This window comes from Mobula hypostoma, chromosome 9 (assembly GCF_963921235.1).
Source record: "Mobula hypostoma chromosome 9, sMobHyp1.1, whole genome shotgun sequence".
Classification (NCBI taxonomy): Eukaryota; Metazoa; Chordata; class Chondrichthyes; order Myliobatiformes; family Myliobatidae; genus Mobula; species Mobula hypostoma.
In genome coordinates, this window is record NC_086105.1 from 146498882 (window position 1) to 146517800 (window position 18919).

Here is an 18919-nt window from a genome sequence, read left to right on the forward strand (position 1 = left end):
TCAGCCCTGTATTTGCACTTTGCTTTAATATGGTAGCAACAGCTTACATAGGTTATCTTCAGTAGTGCTCTCTGAAAACATTCGGTACTGCTGGAGTTGGGATCCAAATGTAGATTTATGTAAAGAACAAAATTGCCCAACAGCCCAACCAGGGAACAGGAAAGTTAAATTTCATGGTGTGCAGGGCAGAATATAGCTAGTGTATTCCTGAAAAACACAAGAGCTTGCTGTCAGCATCTCTGCCTGCCAGTGTCTGGCTATCTGGTTTGCTCGATATCACAGTACCACTGAGTGGGAAGGCAACATTAAAAGTATTGCATTATTCTTTCTTGCAAATTGCCTTTTCCATTTACATAAACATTTGCCAAGTAACCGACCATTTAGACGATTAAGCAGTGCTGGAAACATATGGCAATAGCTACAGGCAGCCATCCAGGAGAGAAGAGACTGCATTATTTCACACAGCATACAGAAATAAAATATATCATCCAGCCATTTCTCTAAGGCAACAGTCAAGATTGCTATGAAATTCTTGCATCTCCCTCACCTGACCGATCAATTGAATTTATCTGAACACATTTGATTTAGCATTACTTGTTCAAAGTGGCATCACCTTTTCCTAAATCACCACTGCTGTAGACAGCTTGTATTTAAAAATATTACCAAATTATTGCAAAATATATCTTGTGTCAACTACACTATAAACAAAAATCTTTGCCTATTAATAATAACAGTTCAGGGTAATTTTGAACTATCGTAAATTGCAGATCACAACTGTCCTGAACCATTAACAAAAAAAAAGGAACTATGTTCAAGATTAAAATATTGCACAACTACCAATAAAAGTAAAGTTAAGAGGTTCGAAGGTAGAGTTTGGCTAGTCTCAAGTGTAGTGGAATATTCCTTCATAACAGAAGAGGTACAAGTATTGGGAGAGGCTGCTCACACTCTCAGTATTGAGATGCCATTTTCTATCTTTCCATCATTTCAGATTGACTAGTCAGGGTGCACTTCCAGTCTGAGCACAAAGCATCTGAGCCGTTTGACCAACTGCTGACATTTTAACGAGGTCACCTTAAGGCTAGATCCTGTTGTTCTGGAACCACATGCAAGTACAGAAGCAACAGCCAAAATTTTGCTGTTTGTCTCCCGTGCAAGCAGCAACATTTGAGTGATCAGTAATAATTCATTGATTGCAAATATAAACGCATGAGAACAGGGCGATTTGCAGTGGGCAAGTGCATTTTGGACCGTGAACTGCTGCTCTTCAGAACGTGTTAATATGACAGTTTAATTATTACACATGGTTTGTGCATTTTGGACACTAATTCATTCCAGTCACTATCAGCATCTCACTACTGGGCATTTTTTAAATCCTAGTGTGAATATTTAGACAGAGGAGCCGTCCAAATGTGTGCAAGGGAGCTGGAGTGCTGGACGAACAGTGAGTGCATTCCACTGACTCGAAACCACACTTCAGCAACTGTTCCAACACTGGCAGCTGTAGGACAGTCTTCCTTTCCACAGTTTTCAAGGTTTCTTTCAAAGGCTTGTTTAACCATTAATATATGCAAAACATTACCTTATTGTCAACATACTTTAAAGCACAGGACTAAAGACAGCTGAGGGCTCATTTCTGGTTGTTATTCTATAAATTCATCCATCGCATTAAACACAAGTACTGTAGTGAGTTTGGCAGAATTGCTACAAACTTTATCAGTAACTGAAAGACTAACCTTCAATTCCTACTTGCCCCTATGTTACCTTTATTTTTGCTGCTTCTGTCAGGCTTTCTTCACTGCTAGTTTTTGTTTATAGGCACTAATTAATTAATTCTTGAATCCTGGACGGCTGAATGTGATGAGATAACTTGTGGGTGACAAACTTGCATTTAATTTGATTTCAGATTCATTGTGGTGCGGAGAATTGAGGGTTGAGGCACAATGATTCCCTGGTTGTATCATTTCACTCCGTTTAAAGGAAGCAGTCAGGGCTAAATACCTACAAAAACATAACAAAACAAGTTGTACTGATGTTCCACTATCACTAAATAAAAGGATCTAACCATTTCGAAGTGGGATCTTGCAGAAATCTGTGTGCAAATTCAATTTATGCCAAGCTGTCTCCCAGAAAACCACTTCTACATGATGATCATTGGCACAGTATCAATTATGATGCCTTTGTGAGTGAGCAGAATCACTGACTTCTTTTCCTCAAAACCCCCAAAATCCTTGAAAGGATGTCCTCAATTAGCAGAGTCCCTGGGAAAGATTTTTGCTGCCTTCTAATGAATTTCTGTATAGCTCTGTAGCTGTTACAATTATTCACAAAAAGTCTTTTACTAATTCTCCTACAATAAATAACAACAAAAGAGACCAGAGTCTCTCATTATCATTTTCCCCTCTCACTCTCCAGTGGACAGTCATATCTTTGTCAGAATTCGTGTTGGCACTGGAAGGGAACCACATACTCAAATATGAATCTCCCAAGCAAATACTTCAACTTCTCAGTTCTACTGTTAAAAATTAGTTGAGCTTATCACTTGTTGAGATAGCTCTTTAGTCCAAGGCAACTGGCGATGCAAATAAACCTGAGAACAGACTGCAGACACTGGGATCTAAAGCAAGAACAATAAGCCGCTGGAGGAACTCGGCATGTCAGGCAGCATCTGAAGAAGTGAATGGACAGCGAACATTTTGCACCCAGTGATGTAGGGTTTAAAAATATCAACTTTCCCTCAGCCTTCACAGCCGCTGCCTGACCTGCCGAGTTCCTCCAGCAGCTTGCTCTAGCTTGCATACAAATAAATCGACGCACCCATCAGCTAGTCCAGAACAGACCAAGTCACACCAGCCGGATAACCAGAATTCCTCAGTACAGGGGTTAAAACACCTTCCGAAAGGTCAATGGCTGAGTACTAGTGATATCAATACCCAGTATTACCCAAAAGAACTGTTTTAACAGTGGAATTAAAGTCTAGGACAGCATGTTAATATATCTCAATTATCACTAGCTCCTTTCCCAACTGAGAAGTCCAGATTTGGTGCAGTGTCCATGTTCAGGGCATGCACTGCTTTCAGTAGTAAAGGAATTAATTAAGGAAATCCTGTTACTAACAAGCCACAAGGCCAGGAAGGGAGATTGAGGATCAGTTGAGGAAATATAGCAAGTCCCAAAGACTTAAGTCAGGAAGGGAGAATTTAGGACCAGCAACTCAGTCCAGCCTCTCAGGAGTAGGCTTAATTGAAAATCCAACACCCCTGCAATAATATCAAGTGCAGAAGACTTCAGCCATTTTGCACAACTTCAGAGGAGAAGGTGGGGGGAAGCTTTCAGTACTTGGATAAAGGGCAAGCATCCAGGAACTGAAGGCTTCTCTCCAGTTCCAGTTCAAAAAAAGATCACTTTCCTTTGAGGTGCTATTCCCTCATGTTTACATTCCAAGACCAGGAGTGGTGATGGACAGCTGGAGAAATAAAATTAAAACAGTTGTGCTGAGACTGACAGAGTTGTGGATCTTGTTGTGGCATTCCCAGGCTTTGTTGGTCCAGCCAGCAGCACCACGCACAACTTTGGGCCAGGACTATCAAGGGCTCAGAATTGCCAATTACATCTCCCAGCACCACATGGACACTGGGTCAACTGAGGCAGATCTGACCACTGGAGTCACTTCCAATGCTCATTATTTAGGTCAATGTGAATAAGGTACCAGCAGATTTTGCTAATTCCAGTGCATTAATAAGCACATCTTCATTTTCAGTATACAAATAAAACAAGCAGCAGAAATAAAATGAGAATGAAATGTGTTTTATAACTTAAGATTGTAGTTTGTTGAATTGTAACTGGGGTTCACTTTTTTGAACAGGTACCTGATGCTACAATTAAATCAAATCTTTGCTGCAAAGTTCGTTGTTATAAAGTTATTCAACCAACTTTATGACGGATGGGCGAATCAAACTTGATTTCTGAACATGTTTAGAACATTAAGTCACTAGAAGTTACTTATACATTACCATTCAGTCTCAGAAGCTTTTAATTTTTAAACACCAAAGCCAAAAATCTGAGGATAAGGTCTTGGATACACAGAGCAGTACCATCTGCTTAGGGCCAGATGCAAGTGAGGTCACCACTTGTGTATTCTGGGCTACAATATGGGTATAAGCAACTTTTTAAAAATGCTTGCAAACATAACTCAGACTGGCTTTGACATTTGGAAGCAAACTTGTGGAATTATGTGCCACACAACCATCACAGAAGTTATACCCTCAGAAATGCAGTAGCTTTAAAAGGTTCACAGAACAGGTGGTAGATATTTGTCACAGCTGTGGGGTGCTTGTTATGTTGTATGTAGGAAAACAAACCAGCTGTGACACTGGTTTTATGGAATGATTGGCTTAAACACTTTGCAAATCATTGCTTTGCATACATCCTGTGGCCTGATCTTTAAAAAGTATTGTTATTGAGAGGCTTTTCGAAATAGATTCACATTGCTGAATTGTTAAAACAAAAACTTTGGACATCCCAATTATATTCCTATTGGAAACTGCCATAATGAACAGGAAATTTACTTTGGCAGGTGACAAGATAGCTCAATTATAAAACCAGAGGGCCATAATATCACCAGATACCTTTCAGATTCTGAAATAAAACATCATCTTTGCACCTTGGAGGTATAACATGAAACTTATCACCAACTGTACCCTTTCTCTGGAAAAGAAAAAACATTTACAGGTTAAATATAACACTTAATACAGAGAATGGCAGATAAAAATTATTTCCTTCCTTCAGTACAGTACTTAAGGGAACAGAAAAATAGTGAACAATGAACAATCCTATGTCTGCAAAGTGAACTTAGCCATAGAGCGGCAAGGAATTCAAAAGAAGATTGCCAAGAGTTGTGTCCTTGGACTTATTGAAGCTATTTATCCAGCCTTCCATTGTTCTGAAACTGTACTGTCCAGCCAGAACACATTTTTAGTATAACATGAACAACATTTAAATATTTTATACTTCGTTGTGCACAGACTCATTTCAATTTTGTGGAAAAAGAATTGGTTCATCCATCTTATTTTAAATCTGAACTGGCTTGTTCTGTCAGATAGTCTGATTATGAAATAAAGAAAACACAAATCACTTTCTTCCACAGTTGTCTTTCAGTCTTTCTCTCCATCTTCACTGCTTCCTAGACACAAAGAGAAAATAAACATCAGAAATTACACAAACATTAAGCTTCTCCATCATTTAGGACCCCCACCACACAGGACATGCCCTCTTATCACTACTTCCATTAGAGAGGAAGCACAGGAGTGAAGAAAGTGAAGACACCACTCAACATTTTAGGAACAGCTTCTTCTCCACCACCACCAGATTTCTGACGAGACAATAAACCACCCATGAACACTACCTCACCACTTCTGCTTTCTTTTTGCATTTATTGTGTACCTCCTGCATCTAATAAAGTAGCTACTGAGTGTATATTTGTGGTCTTCTGCTGCATAACCCATCACCTGAAGGTTCGATAGTGTGTATTCAGAGATGCTTTTCTGTACACCACTGCTTAAGTGCGTGATTATTTGAGTTACCATCATCTTCCTGTCAGCTTGAACCAGCCTGGCCATTCTCCTCTGACCTCTCTCATCGCCCACAGAACTGCCACTCACTGGATGTGTTTTGTTTTCCACACCATTCTCTGTAAATTCTAGAGATGGTTGTGCATGAAAAATAAGCAGTTTCTGAGATACTCAAAACCACTCCATCTTGTACCAACAATCATTCCATGGTCAAAGTCACTTAGCTCACATTTATCTGAACAACTGAATCTCCTGACCATATCTGCATGCTTTTATGCTGCCACGATTGGCTGATTAGATATTTACATTAATGAAGGTGTACAAGTACACCTAATAAAGTGCCCACTGAATGTGCATGTCTTATTGCAATTTAGTTTTTTTTAAATGTATTGCATCTACTGCTGCTGCAAAACAACAAATTTCATGATCTATGTCAGATATTAAACCTGATTCTGAAGTGTGAATTGCTCTCATTACTCGGTTGGCTTGATATCAAACGTTGCACTGCAGAGTCAGATAGCTTTAGGAAGGTGAAGCAATCCTTTGAAACACTGAACACTTCTCTATATCACAAAGGTGATCATCGTTTCGAAGTACTTCATTAACTACAAAGTGCTTTGGTACATGCAGGCAATAAAACATTTTTAATTTTTCTTTTTATGTTAATCATCATCCCAGATGAATAAATGGTGTCTTTTCAATAATCGCTTGATGGTCTAAATATCTAATTAAGATTATTGGTACCATAAAAATTAAAGAAAGATTAGCTTCATTTGTCACATGGATGTCAGAATATAAAGTCACTTGATTCAAGTCAAACCAGCAAGGATAGTGCTGGGCAGCCCGTGGGTGTCACCGCGCTTCCAGTGCCAACACAAGCCCACAACTCACTACCTCTCACCAGTTAGACACCATCGATGGTACCCTCAAGGAGGCAACTTTAATCATAAACAAGAAAGAAAAATGAAGACCACAGAGGGAGAGCAGTGAAGGTCCTGATGTAGAGTCTCAGCCCAAAACACTGACTGCTTACTCCCCTCCATAGATGCTACCCGAGTTCCTTCAACATCTAAAGAACCCCATCATGCAGCCATGTCATCTTTTTGTAGCTACCATTATGCAGGAGGTACAAAAGCCTGATGTCCCACACAACCAATTTCAAGAGCAGTTATTTCCATTCAACCAATCAGAAAATTCCTAATCACAGAATTACTTAGAACTAAAATAGACTCTTCTTTTGTTCCAATTGTTCTTTCTTGCAAAAAAAAAAGTTTTTTTCTTCTTGTGAATGCTACTTAACTGATGCGATGTACCTGTGATACTGCTGCAAGTAGGCTTTTCCGTATCACCTGTGCACACATGAATTTGTGCATATGACAATCAACTTTGACTTTAATTTCTTTCTACACATCTTGCATTGAAGCACTAGATATTCCAAAGAGGCTCCTTAAAAAAAGTTTCCAGAGCTTGTTTATCTCCGACGTTCATCAAAATCCACAACCGTGTGTGGAAATATGCAAAAGTTGCTTCATTCTGGAACTTGCTCCCGGAGATGGTGGTGATGATGGAGAAGAAAAGCACTCAAAGTTCAAAGTAAATTTATTATTAAAGTATGTGAACCATATACAATCTTGAGATTCATCTTCTTGCAGACAGCCACAAAAAAACAATAGAATTCACAAAAAAAAACACTCACCAAAGACCGACAGACATCTAATTTGCAAAAGAGGACAAATCGCACAAATAATTTTAAAAAAAACAAATAATACATAGAATGAGAACTGCAGAGCCCTCAAAGGTGAGCCTACAGGCTGTGGAGTCCATTCAACAGCGAGGCAAGTGAAGCTGGTCCAGGAGCCCGATGGCTCAGGGCAACAACTGCTCCTGAACCTGGCATTGTGGGACTCAGAACTCCTGCACCTCCAGCCAGATGAGGGAGAATGGTCAAGGCACAGTCTGGCCAAATAGATGGATGCAAAGGTTGGCTTGTACATGCTGAGCCAAAGGGCCTGCTTCTGTGCTGTAAGAAAGTGAAAATTTATAGTAAGGATCTTAGTCTTTCAGCATTGGTGAGAAACAAAGGGTGCAATGAACAAATACGCAGGTTATTTAGTGTGGTGCAGCAGTAAGCTGGCTGTTGCCAAGGGAATCAAATGTGGTTTTTAAGAATAAAGTTTGCAGTATGGAGTCTAATAAATTTGAGAATCTGCACACCATAAGATCTGACCCGAGCAGTAGCAGGAAAAACCAACAACAATCAGATCTACTGACAAGGATGGAAAAAAGAGCTCTGCACTCGGTAATATCCAACTTCAAACTAAATTATCTGTGTACATTTATGTCACTAAATACCACCCAGATTCATTTTCTTGCAGACTTTTACAGAAAAATACAATAAATTTAAGAAAAACTAAACAGCTGAAAGTCTGACAAACAACCAATGTGTAAAATACAAACTGTGCAAATAAAAGATAATACAAAGAACATGAACTGTAAAGAATTCTTGAAAGTGAGTCTGTAGATCATAGAATCAGCTCAGAGTAGCAATGAGTGAAGTTATCCACACTGGTTCAGGAGATTGATGGTTGTTCCTGAACCCTGGTGGTGTGGGACCCAAGGCTCCTGTCTGATGATAGCCTGGATGGAGGTTTTTGATGATGTTGCTATTTTCTTGTGCAAGTGCTCCATGTGAATATGCTCAATGGTGGAGAGGGCTTTTCTTATGATGGACTGAGTTGTATCCTCCACTTTCTGTAGACCTTTCTGTTCCTAGGCATTGGCGTTTTTATACCAGTCCATTATACAACCAGTCAGGACACTCTCCACTGTGTCAGAGTTTCTGCATGCCAAATCCACACAAACTTGTAAGAAAGTAGGGGCATTAACTTTGTACTGTGTAAATTCTGAATAATCCAGAATTTGAAGATGAAGAAATATCCCTGGACTTCAGAATCAAGTTTACTGTCGCTGGCATACACTGTGAAATTTGTGGCAGTGGTACAGTGAAGTACACAAGATATATATCAATTACGATTAAGAAATATATATAAAAAATTAAACAGAGCAAAGAGCAGGCAAGGTAGTGACTTGATGTTACTGGCAGAATAGGGCATCAAGAAGATGCACAAGACAAACTTATTTTTGCTGTTTTTTTTAAAGGAATAGGCAAATAGGCATAGCTTACTTTCGATACTGAAAATGACTGAGGTACAGGGAAAGCAGAGGCCGTGTTTGGTGGCCTTTTTCTTACAGCACAGCTGGCACACTCACACCGTGCATGTGTTCTGTTCACACCGGCTCCAATGTCACATTCTGATAAGCAGGACTAGGTATCAACAGCTATAAATTCAGCCCAGTAAATGTCCAAAGTACACATCTGTGTTAGCCTCAACAGAAAGTCACCTCTAAGTGGGAACCAGAGAGCATATGAAGCCCTTTAGACCTTCGTGTTTTTGAAAGTGCTCTCTGGCTCTTTCCCCAATGTTTCTTCAAATATTTAATCAATACACTTAAAGCTGCTGAATCAAAGAAGCTTGCAACAGAAAGGGTCACGTACCGTCAAGTCTTTCTGCCAGTTAACCTTGGTTGCTGGCCTACGTCAATTGCAATTCATTTCTCCCAATTATCCTCTCCCTCAAGATCAATTAAGAGTAAATTAGGGCTGCATGGTAGTGTAGTGGTTAGCATGATGCTATTACAGCTAGGGAAGTTGGAGTTTGGAGTTCAATTCCTACACTGCCTGTGAGGAGTTTGTACGTTCGCCCCGTGACTGCCTGGGTTTCCTCCGGGTGCTCTGGTTTCCTCCCAGAGTCCGAAGATGTACTGGTCAGGAGGTCAACTGGTCGTTGTAAAATGTCCTGTGATTAGGCTGGGACTAAATTGGTGGGTTGCTGTGCTGTGCAGCTCATTAGGCCAGAAGGGTCTGTTCTGTGCAGTATCTCTAAATAAACAAATAAAAATATTTAAGTGCAGCTTCTCTATCTTTTCTACCTGGCTAATAAGTTTTATTGTGAATTTTCAAAATCGTTGTAATTTATTAATACAGCAAATAAAATATTTGCACTTAACAGCATATTGCACATTCATATCCCTAGATTTTTAGTCAATGAAGTACCTGGTTTGATACACAGACATTTCTGTGCTGTAAGAAACATTTTATCCAAATGCTTCCTACAACATTTAGGTGTGGTAGTGCAGTGGTTAGTGTAACGCTATTACAGTGCCAGCAAACTGTGTTCAAAACCGTCATTGCCTGCAAGAAGCTTATACATTTTTCCCGATGGCCATGTGCATTTCCTCCGGGTGGCCCTGATTTTCTCTCACATTCCAAAGACGTCCGGGTTCATAGGTTAATTGGGCAGTGTGGGCTCATTGGACCTGTTATGGTGCTGTATCTCAAAATAAAAGTACCGGAGTAGCTGATGCATGAATTTATTTATTTACTTTTATTTCGAGATGCAGCATGGAACAGGCCCTTCAGGTCCGTTGAGCCGCTTTGCGCAGCAACCCCTGATTTACGCCGAGCCCAATCACAGGACAATTTATGGCCAATTAACCTACTGACCAGTATGTCTTTGGTCTGTGGGAGGAAACCGGAGCACAATGAGGAAACCCATGCAGTCACGGGGAGAACGTGTAAAGTCCTTACAGACAGCACCAGAATTGAACTCCGAACTCCGATGCCCCAAGCTGAAGTAGCACCATGGTAACCGCTACACCAGCATGGCGACCTACGGTAGGTTTGTCACTAATTAGGGTTGTAATTTGTTAGGATTTTCAACAAAATAATGGCAACACCTCTAGACTAAATATAACAACCCATTAAGTGCCACTATTCACCACAGCCAGAGCATTTATGAAGACACATTGCCTCCAAAATAGTCATGGCCAATATAAATCAAGGCGAAGAGAATGCATTTATCTTGGATTATGCACCTGCTTCGTTTCCTACTGATAATTAATTACCCACAATTTTCCTGCTCTGAAAACTAGAAACTTCTGAGGATGCAAGATTGAATTTACAAATGAATATCTTTTAATGGCAGACTCTTTTAAAAAAAAAGCGCAAGTAGCTCTTTGATAGAAAATAGGCATCAACTGCTCTTGCTTCTGTGAAGCAAGTGGTTCAATGTTGGAGCAGTTTTAAACCACTTCAGTCAAGATTAAATAGCCAACGTTGAAAATTAATTTAATATTAGTTGTACCCTGTAAGTCAACATTAGGAGAGATAGTTTCTCCAACTGTGCCTATAGCGTTGCACAGTTAAGGTAGAGCCACCTGCTCAGGATGTACATTTAGTAACTCAGTGTAGAGGAGTTTAAGGAAGGGAGGAGTTTCGTTCAGCACAGACTAGATGGACTACTTTAGCACTGCAGTGATCTGTGACTATGAAAAATTCCAACAGTGGGCTGCTGAGAGAAGTTTCTGAGATTGGCTTGTAAGTCCAGATCCCAGGCTTGTAGTGATGTCAGGGTAACTATAGCAAAATTATTTTTTTCTTTCTTGTTTCAAGTGTATTTTTAATAGTTTGTTGGCTTGAGTATATTCCTTAAATCTATGATTTTAAACATGGTACACATTCATAGAATAGCAGTTTGAAACAGAGGTTTTATAGAGTCAGAGAGAAGTATAGCACTGAAACAGGTCTTTCGGCCCATCTAGTCCTTGCCAAGACCATTTAAACTGCCTAATGAATGCAAAAATAAATGCATTATAAAAATAGCCACTGACAATTGATCCAGGTCTTTAGGACCTGAGTTATAGGGAGAGGTTGAATAAGATTGGGACTTTATTCCCTGGAGTGTAGGAGATTGAGGGGAGATTTGATAGAGGTATTCAAAATTATGAAGAGTATAGATAGGGTTAAGTGCAAGCAGGCTCTTTCCCCTCATATTGGGTGAGACTAGACATCATAGCTGAAAGGTGAAATGTTTAAGGGGAATACGAGCAGGCACTTCTTCACTCAGTGGGTGGTGAAACTGTGGAATGAGCTGCCAGAGAAAGTGGTGGATGCAGGTTCAATTTCAACATTTAAGAGAAGTTTAGACATGGACAGCTCTGGTCTGTGTGTAGGACCATGGGACTGGGAAGAATAAAAGTTCAGAACAGACTAGATGGGCCAAAGGGCCTGCTTCTGTGCAGCAATGCTCTATGACTCCAAAAGTGCCCATTCCACAAAATGAGAAGGTTTTGTGTTCCCTTGAATTGAGTTATATTATGCAGCTTTAAATTGACCATTTAGCTGGGAAAATTTTGTATTCTGTAAGTGCTTTCTTGTAAAATACATACACGTTTAAGATAAATGAGAATTAAGATCATCTGATATGTAATTAATGACAGCATAATACAGTGTACATGGAATACATCATGAAGAGCAAGGTGCTTAAAGGTTAAAGCAGTAAAGAGGGGGAAGTTGTCTACCATTTTCTCTTACGTTAGCGAAGACAAACGCAGGTGCAATGCACAGGCACCTGCTAATTGAACATCAATTTAACAACTTAACTACAAATTCACAATGACGCATTAAGCTGGTGAGCTGTAACCAGCTGTTATGCTAAGTCTAGCGACAGATGTGCTTCCTGAGCACCTCCTGACCCATAATAACTGTATGCTAATACCATTTAAAACTGACTCATTCACTTCATACAAGCTCTCTGGAAATAATTTTCTTTTGCTCACATCAGCCCTTGATTGATGGATATTTTAAATGGAGTTTTTAAACAATAAACAGGTCAAGTTATGTACCTATAAAAGGCTGCAGAGAAGAAGAAATGTTAAGAGACTTTACAAATTCAATGCGCCGAACTTGTCAGGTTTAAAAATAGTACAATATGAATAAATAGATTCATGTGAAAAGCTCTGAGCAGATGCAATGTGAGTTAAATGGGGTTAATTGAGCAGACCAGGTGAAATTGCTTCTGGCTTCTGGGCGGCATCATTTTTGCAGGAATGTTATTTTGCACAACGTTGTTAAGGATCAGAAGGCTGTGGTTAAAACAGGTGGCTTCTCTTTTACTACATAGAATAGTACAGCACAATATGGGCCTTTGGCCCACAATATTGTGCCTTCCTTTAACTACTCCTTGATCAATTTGACTCTTCCCTCCTACACAGCCCATAACCCTCCACTTTTCTTTCATTCAGATGCCTTTTTAAGAGTCTCTTAAATATTCCCAATGCATCATTCTCTACCACCACCCCTGGCAGTGCATTCCAGAAACTTACCACTCTCTGTAGAGGAAAACCTACCCCTTCACTTCTCCCATAAACTTTCCTCAACTCATCGTCCTGTCTCTGGTATTAGCTAATGACATCTTGGGAAAAGGGCACTGGCTATCCAGTCTCTCTATACCTCTTATAATCTTGTACACTTCTATCAAGTCATCTCTCATCCTCCTTCACTCCAAGGAGGAAAGCCCCAGCTCACTCAACCTATCCTCATAAGACAGAGAGAACAAGACATGCTCTCTAATCCAGGCAGCATCCTGGTAAATCTCCTCTGCACCCTCTCTAGAGCTTTCACACTTTTCCTATAATGAGGTGAGCAGAAATGAACACAATACTCCAAGATGGTGAAAGTGTGAATAACATAAAAATAGGATAGTCCCATTCTAAAAGTATCCTAATTTCATTATTCAGAATTGGACAGTTGCTCCCTAACTTCCAGAATGCTTGCACTGTAGTACCATTATGTGGTACCTAGTTCCTTCCCAATTATACCAAGTATATGACTTCAAGCCCTTTCTTAACTAATCATTTCCTGAGGACTACAAAGAGCAGCACAGTTGGTGCAGTGGTTAGTGTAATGCAACGGTTCCCAACCTGGGGTCCACAGACCCCTTGCGTAATGGTATTGTCCGTGGCATAAAAAACATTGGGAATCTCTGCTGTAATGCTTTACAGTGCCAGCTGTAAGTTCCGCCACCGTCTGTAAGGAGCTTGTACGTTCTCCCTGTGACTGTGCGGCTTTTTTTCTGAATGCTTCAGTTTCCTCCCACATACCAAAAATGTACAGGTTAGGGTTAGTGAACGGTGGGCATGCTACGTTGGTACAAAAAGCATGGTGCTTCTTGCGGGCTGCCCCCAGCACATCCTTGGACAGCATTGGGCATCGTCACTACCAACATATTTCACTGTATGTTTCGATGTATATGTGACAAATAAAACTAATCTTTAATACTTAATCAGGAGAGAGCAAAGTTAAGTACTCAATAACCTTTTCTTATCAACAGTAAGTCAAACAAACAAACCTGTTTTCACCTAAAGTCAAAGAGAAGTAGCCTCAGAAAACGTGAGAACGACATACCTCCTTGTTCGATATCGGAGTCTGTGAGGTGAGTCAGAGAGAAGCTGGCAATGCTAGATGGAGAGATAGAAAATCGAGAGTACGATGATGTATCTGTCCAATTCTGCTCCAAAGTCCGGGAGGACGGTGGAGGTGAGAAGTATCTGGAAGCTGGGGAAGGAGACTGTTTTAAGGAGGCAAGTCGATTTGCTGTTTGAGAGATAAATGAGGACTCTGAAGAGGATACGGAGAAATCATCTTCCCATTCAAAACCACCTCCTGAGAAAAAAGAAAAGCATTATGTCACATTTATATTACAATCCTGATATTTTCACAATTATGCCAATATTTTGTCAGCTTTAAAATAAAATTATGGGAAGCTATTAAGCAGGTATAATCTTTGCAAGCGAAATTTTAAGTATCAGATTATTATGCTTTCCTTTAACCTCTGCAACACGAACTCATTAACCCAAGTGATAATATTGAAGTCTTCTTGGAACTGTGTTTTCCACATTAAGAAATCTCAAATTTTTTAATTAAAAGCTTAACACAAAGCAGGTGTGAAAGGTATTACAAACACTCAAGTCCTTAAGTACCATTTGTTTAAAAAAAAACTTTAGAAAAATCCAGATGTCATAATTTCTAGCAAGTACTTTCCCTGTGGAGCATTACATTCTAAACAGTCAAAGTATCAAAGGGTGCTTTGTAATTCACTCAGAAAATGTACTGTGCAGATAATGGACAGCAAACTACGGCTGCCAATAACCGTAGAGAACAATACTGTCAGAAATATGATGATGGGACTATTCTCATATCGTTATGGCTTCAAGCCAAAGGAGCCATGTCACTTCTATGTTCTGAAACCGAGAGAATGAACACAAGCTCAGGTCATAGAGAATGTAAACTGTATAAGAGGTGATGATGGAGCACAAGCCAGTGTTTATACAAAGTTACAAAGAATACATTCAAAATACACTATTTCACTGTATAGAACAGTACAACACAACAACAGGCTATTCGGCCCATAATGTTGTGCTGATCCAGCTAAAAGGCAAATCAAAAACACCCAAACACTAATCCCTCCTAGTTGCACTATTCCATATCCCTGTGTCACCCTGTGTATATTCCATATATGCATATCCCTGTGTCTATCTAAATCTCTCTTAAAAGTCTCTGATGTCTCTTTTTAATCTCCTCCCATCCAGTAGGCGTTACAGGAGCCTCCGCTCCCGCACCAGCAGGCACAGGAAGAGCTTCTTCCCTGAGGCTGTGACACTGCTGAACCTCACATCACAGCGCTAAGCAATATTGCACCCATATTGTACTGTCTCAGTACTTTTATATTTGTGTGCTGTAGCACTTACGTTTTATTCGCAGTTATTTTGTAAAAAACACTATTTCTGGTCAGATGCTAACAGCATTTCATTGGTTTTGTATCTGTACTTGGCACAATGAAAATAAAGTTGAATCTAATCTAATCTAATGTATTTGCCTCTGCCACCAGTGCATTGCAGGCATCCACAACTCTGAGTTCCGATGTTTCAATGATGAAGCTAATCCTTATATTTAGACTCATCATGTTCATACTTGGTAACAGAGTAAAGTGTATTGAACCTAAGTGGTGGAAACTCTCAGCAGGCCAGGCAGCATCTATAGGAAGAGGCACAGTCGACGCCTCGGGCTGAGACCACCCCCCGCCAGGACCAACCTAAGGAAGAGCCAGCAAGAGACCCGTAAGTGTGGAGGGTGGGGGGGGGGGGGTGGAGATCCAAAATGACAGGAGAAGACAGGATTTTTTGTTTAATTGTGAACGGGTAAAGTTTAAGGATTAAAACTATTCCAAATAGTTTCATATCAAAATCAGCTGGTCTATGAATCTAATCAGTTGCAGTAAAGTCAACATGTGTTTTGGCTGCAGTGAACATTCAAAAGGGACAATGAAATTATCGTAATCCAAAAAATATAAATTGATGGATTAATTGATGTAAGCACTGGATTGTTAGAAGCACTACATATACTTTGTCAGAAATGAATGTCCATATGCAAGATATTATGTCAGTATTGTGTACTGGAATCAAATGCATTCGACAACTTGACTTCATTGTTTCCAATGGGACAGCAAAATATGATTACTGACGATGAAAGGGAAATTCTGTCAGCTGGAAGAGATCAGTTAACGTCCAGCAAGGGCAAGGGAAGAGAACAAAGCACAAATTTTGAAACCTGAAAACGTGAGTTGTGCTCCAAAGATTAGTATTCATAATCTATAAATTACACTTCTCAAATATACTATCCGTGGAGATGGTTAAATACTGAATAAAATACTTAAAGCCAGAATGTTTGATCTGAGACATTATCATATTCCACATAGTTGTGCAGATCCACTGTAATTGACCCATCATGCGCCTACTGATCCAAAAAATTAAAATTGTCCCACAATCTAGCTCAAGACCCTATAACCTTCTAGTAATGGCACATGATGGGGCATGCACCAAGCCTCTGCCTCCAGCACTTTTTAGACAATGAATTCCAAGTTGCATCTACTTTTGGTAACAATGTTTTAAGCCCATAAGATACAGGAGCTGATTTAGGCCATTCAACCCATTGAGTCTGTTCTACAATGTTGTGCTGAACCAGCCAAAACTCAAAAACATCCAGCCACTAATCCTTCCTATCTAACAAAACGTCCACATACCTCCTCCTTCCTCACATTCATGTGCCCATCTAAACGTCTATTAAAAGCTCCTAATGTATTTGCCTCTACCACCATACCAGGCATCATGACTCCGAGTAAAAAAACTTACCCCTCATATCCCCTCTGAACCTACCCCTCTCTCACCTTCAATGGATGCCCTCTGGTGTTAGTCATTTCAACCCTGGGAAACAGATACTACCCATCTACTCAATCTATGCCTCTCAGTCTTATAAACCTCTATCAGATCTCCCCATCAGCCTCCACCACTCCAGAGAAAACAACCCAAGTTTATCCAGCCTCTCATGATAGCACATGCCCTTTAAACTAGGCAGCATCCTGGTAAACCTCTTCTGCACCCTCTCCACTTAAGCAGTGATGAGGAGGCCCACAGCAGCAAGACAGATCTCCTGGATGAATGGCGTCACAAGAACATCACACGCAACGTCAGCTAGATGCTCTTCAACTCAGCTCTTTTTAAAATCTTTACTCTATGGTCAATAGTTATTGAATTCTTAGCTAACAGAAATAAGCCCTTTACGATCCTTTATCCAGACCTTTCATAATCGTATATTCAGTGAGCTGTGAGCAGAATTAGGCCATTTGGCCCAATGAGTCTGCTGTGCCATTCCATCATGGCTGAGTATTACCACTCTCAACCCCGTTCTCCTGCCTTCTCCAGTGCAACCTTTGATGTCCTGACCAATCAAGAACCTATCAACCTCCACTTTAAATATACCCAGACTTGGCTTCCACAGCCGTCTGTGGCAATGAATTCCACTGAGTCACGGCCCCCGGCTAAAGAAATTCCTCCATATCTGTGTTCTAAAGTGACATCCTTCCATTCTGAGGCTATGCCCTCTGGTCCCCACTATAGGAAACATCCTTTCCATATCCACTCTATCCAGGCCTTGCAATATTCGATAGGCTTCAATTAAATACCAACCCCCCCCAACCCATTCTTCTAAACTCCAGTGAATACAGGCCCAGAATCATCAAACGCTACTCATACATTAAACCTTTCAGTGCCAGATCATTTTCAAAAGCATTTAGCTTTTATTTTGGGAGTGGAATCCCTACCTTCTTCATCAGTGGAGCTTTCGGAGTTTGAGATCCTGTTTGAGTAATGGGATCCAGTTATTGTGACAGGGCTACCTCTGTTAGACACCAAACTGTTTTCTGCTGCTGAATGCTCTCCCAGCTCTTTGGTAGGGGTCTCCTAAAAGCCATGGGATAAACAACTGTTAGTGAAAGACAAAAGAAACTACCTGGATAATACTCCAAATAATTCTTGTCTATTACATAAGGACACACATTACTGTTTGCTTAAAATGAAATACACCGTTAACTTCAAATACAATTTATGCTTCTGGGGTTCATCCAAAGTCCCACATATTACAATCATTATTTTAAAGAGTCAGCAATCTACAGTACAGCACATCGCGTCTTGCCCTCGTGAAGGAAATCCAGAACTATTTTTCTTTAAAGTCAGAAACTATTCTTTTTACCTTTTCCAAGGAGTACCTGAAACATTCTAAAAGTAAGTTTCTTTAAAATTATTGTTGTTTTGATGTGAATGTTTAAGTCACTTTTTTCCTGGGAGGCAATACAACACTATGTACATTCTCTGTGTACAAACTCATTTACAGCATAAGAGAATATATTATAATTAATAGTACATGCTAGGGATCTGTAGCACTGTGCACAAGTTGGGGATTTAACTGGTAAGAACTGTAGTCACCAGTGTATATAAAGAAGCTAGCTTTCATTAAGTATCTGTAAACAAAGGGTTGAAAGGCAGAAAGAATTATACAGAAATAAAAATGATATACAGAGGGATCAGTCAGCCAACGGAACCTATGTGATCTAATATCCAAGTTGATATTTCCACTAACTTCGTAGGCAATGGTTCCTGGACCATAATTACTATATTTATAATCTCAAATTTCTCTTGTATCTTATATGTGTGCCCTCATGAGTAAGCCCTCCCCACCATTGAGCACATCTAGAAGTGCCGTTGCAGGAAAGCAGCATCCAGTATCAAGGACCCCCACCAATCATGCTCTCTTTTCACTGCTGCCATCAGGGAGGTGGTACAGGAGTCTTGGGTCCCACACCACCAGGTGCAGGAACAATTACTACCCTTCAACCATCAGGCTCTTGAACCAGAGGGGGTAACTTCACTCAAATTTCCTCACCCCAACACTGAACAGATTCCACAACCTACTGACTCACTTTCAAGGACCCAACAACTCATTTTCTTGATACTTATTACTTATTTATTTATTAATATTATTTTCCCTTTGTTTGCATTTACACATTGGTTTCAACGATCATGTCTTTTGCACATTGTTTGTCCATCTTTGCTGTACG

General features: G+C 40.1%; 1 protein-coding gene across 1 annotated transcript in view; it reads right to left on the reverse strand.

Moving 5' to 3' along the window:
* Positions 1-218: 218 nt before the first annotated feature.
* The window catches only part of lmtk2 (lemur tyrosine kinase 2), a 128912-nt gene continuing 110211 nt past the window's right edge, over positions 219-18919 (reverse strand). The window contains exons 12-14 of the mRNA XM_063059371.1: positions 17627-17765; positions 13876-14133; positions 219-5182 (exon numbers count right to left, since the gene is read on the reverse strand). Coding sequence (XP_062915441.1) covers positions 5154-5182; positions 13876-14133; positions 17627-17765 — 426 coding nt within the window. The 3' untranslated portion in view covers positions 219-5153. The remainder of the gene's footprint in view (positions 5183-13875; positions 14134-17626; positions 17766-18919) is intronic.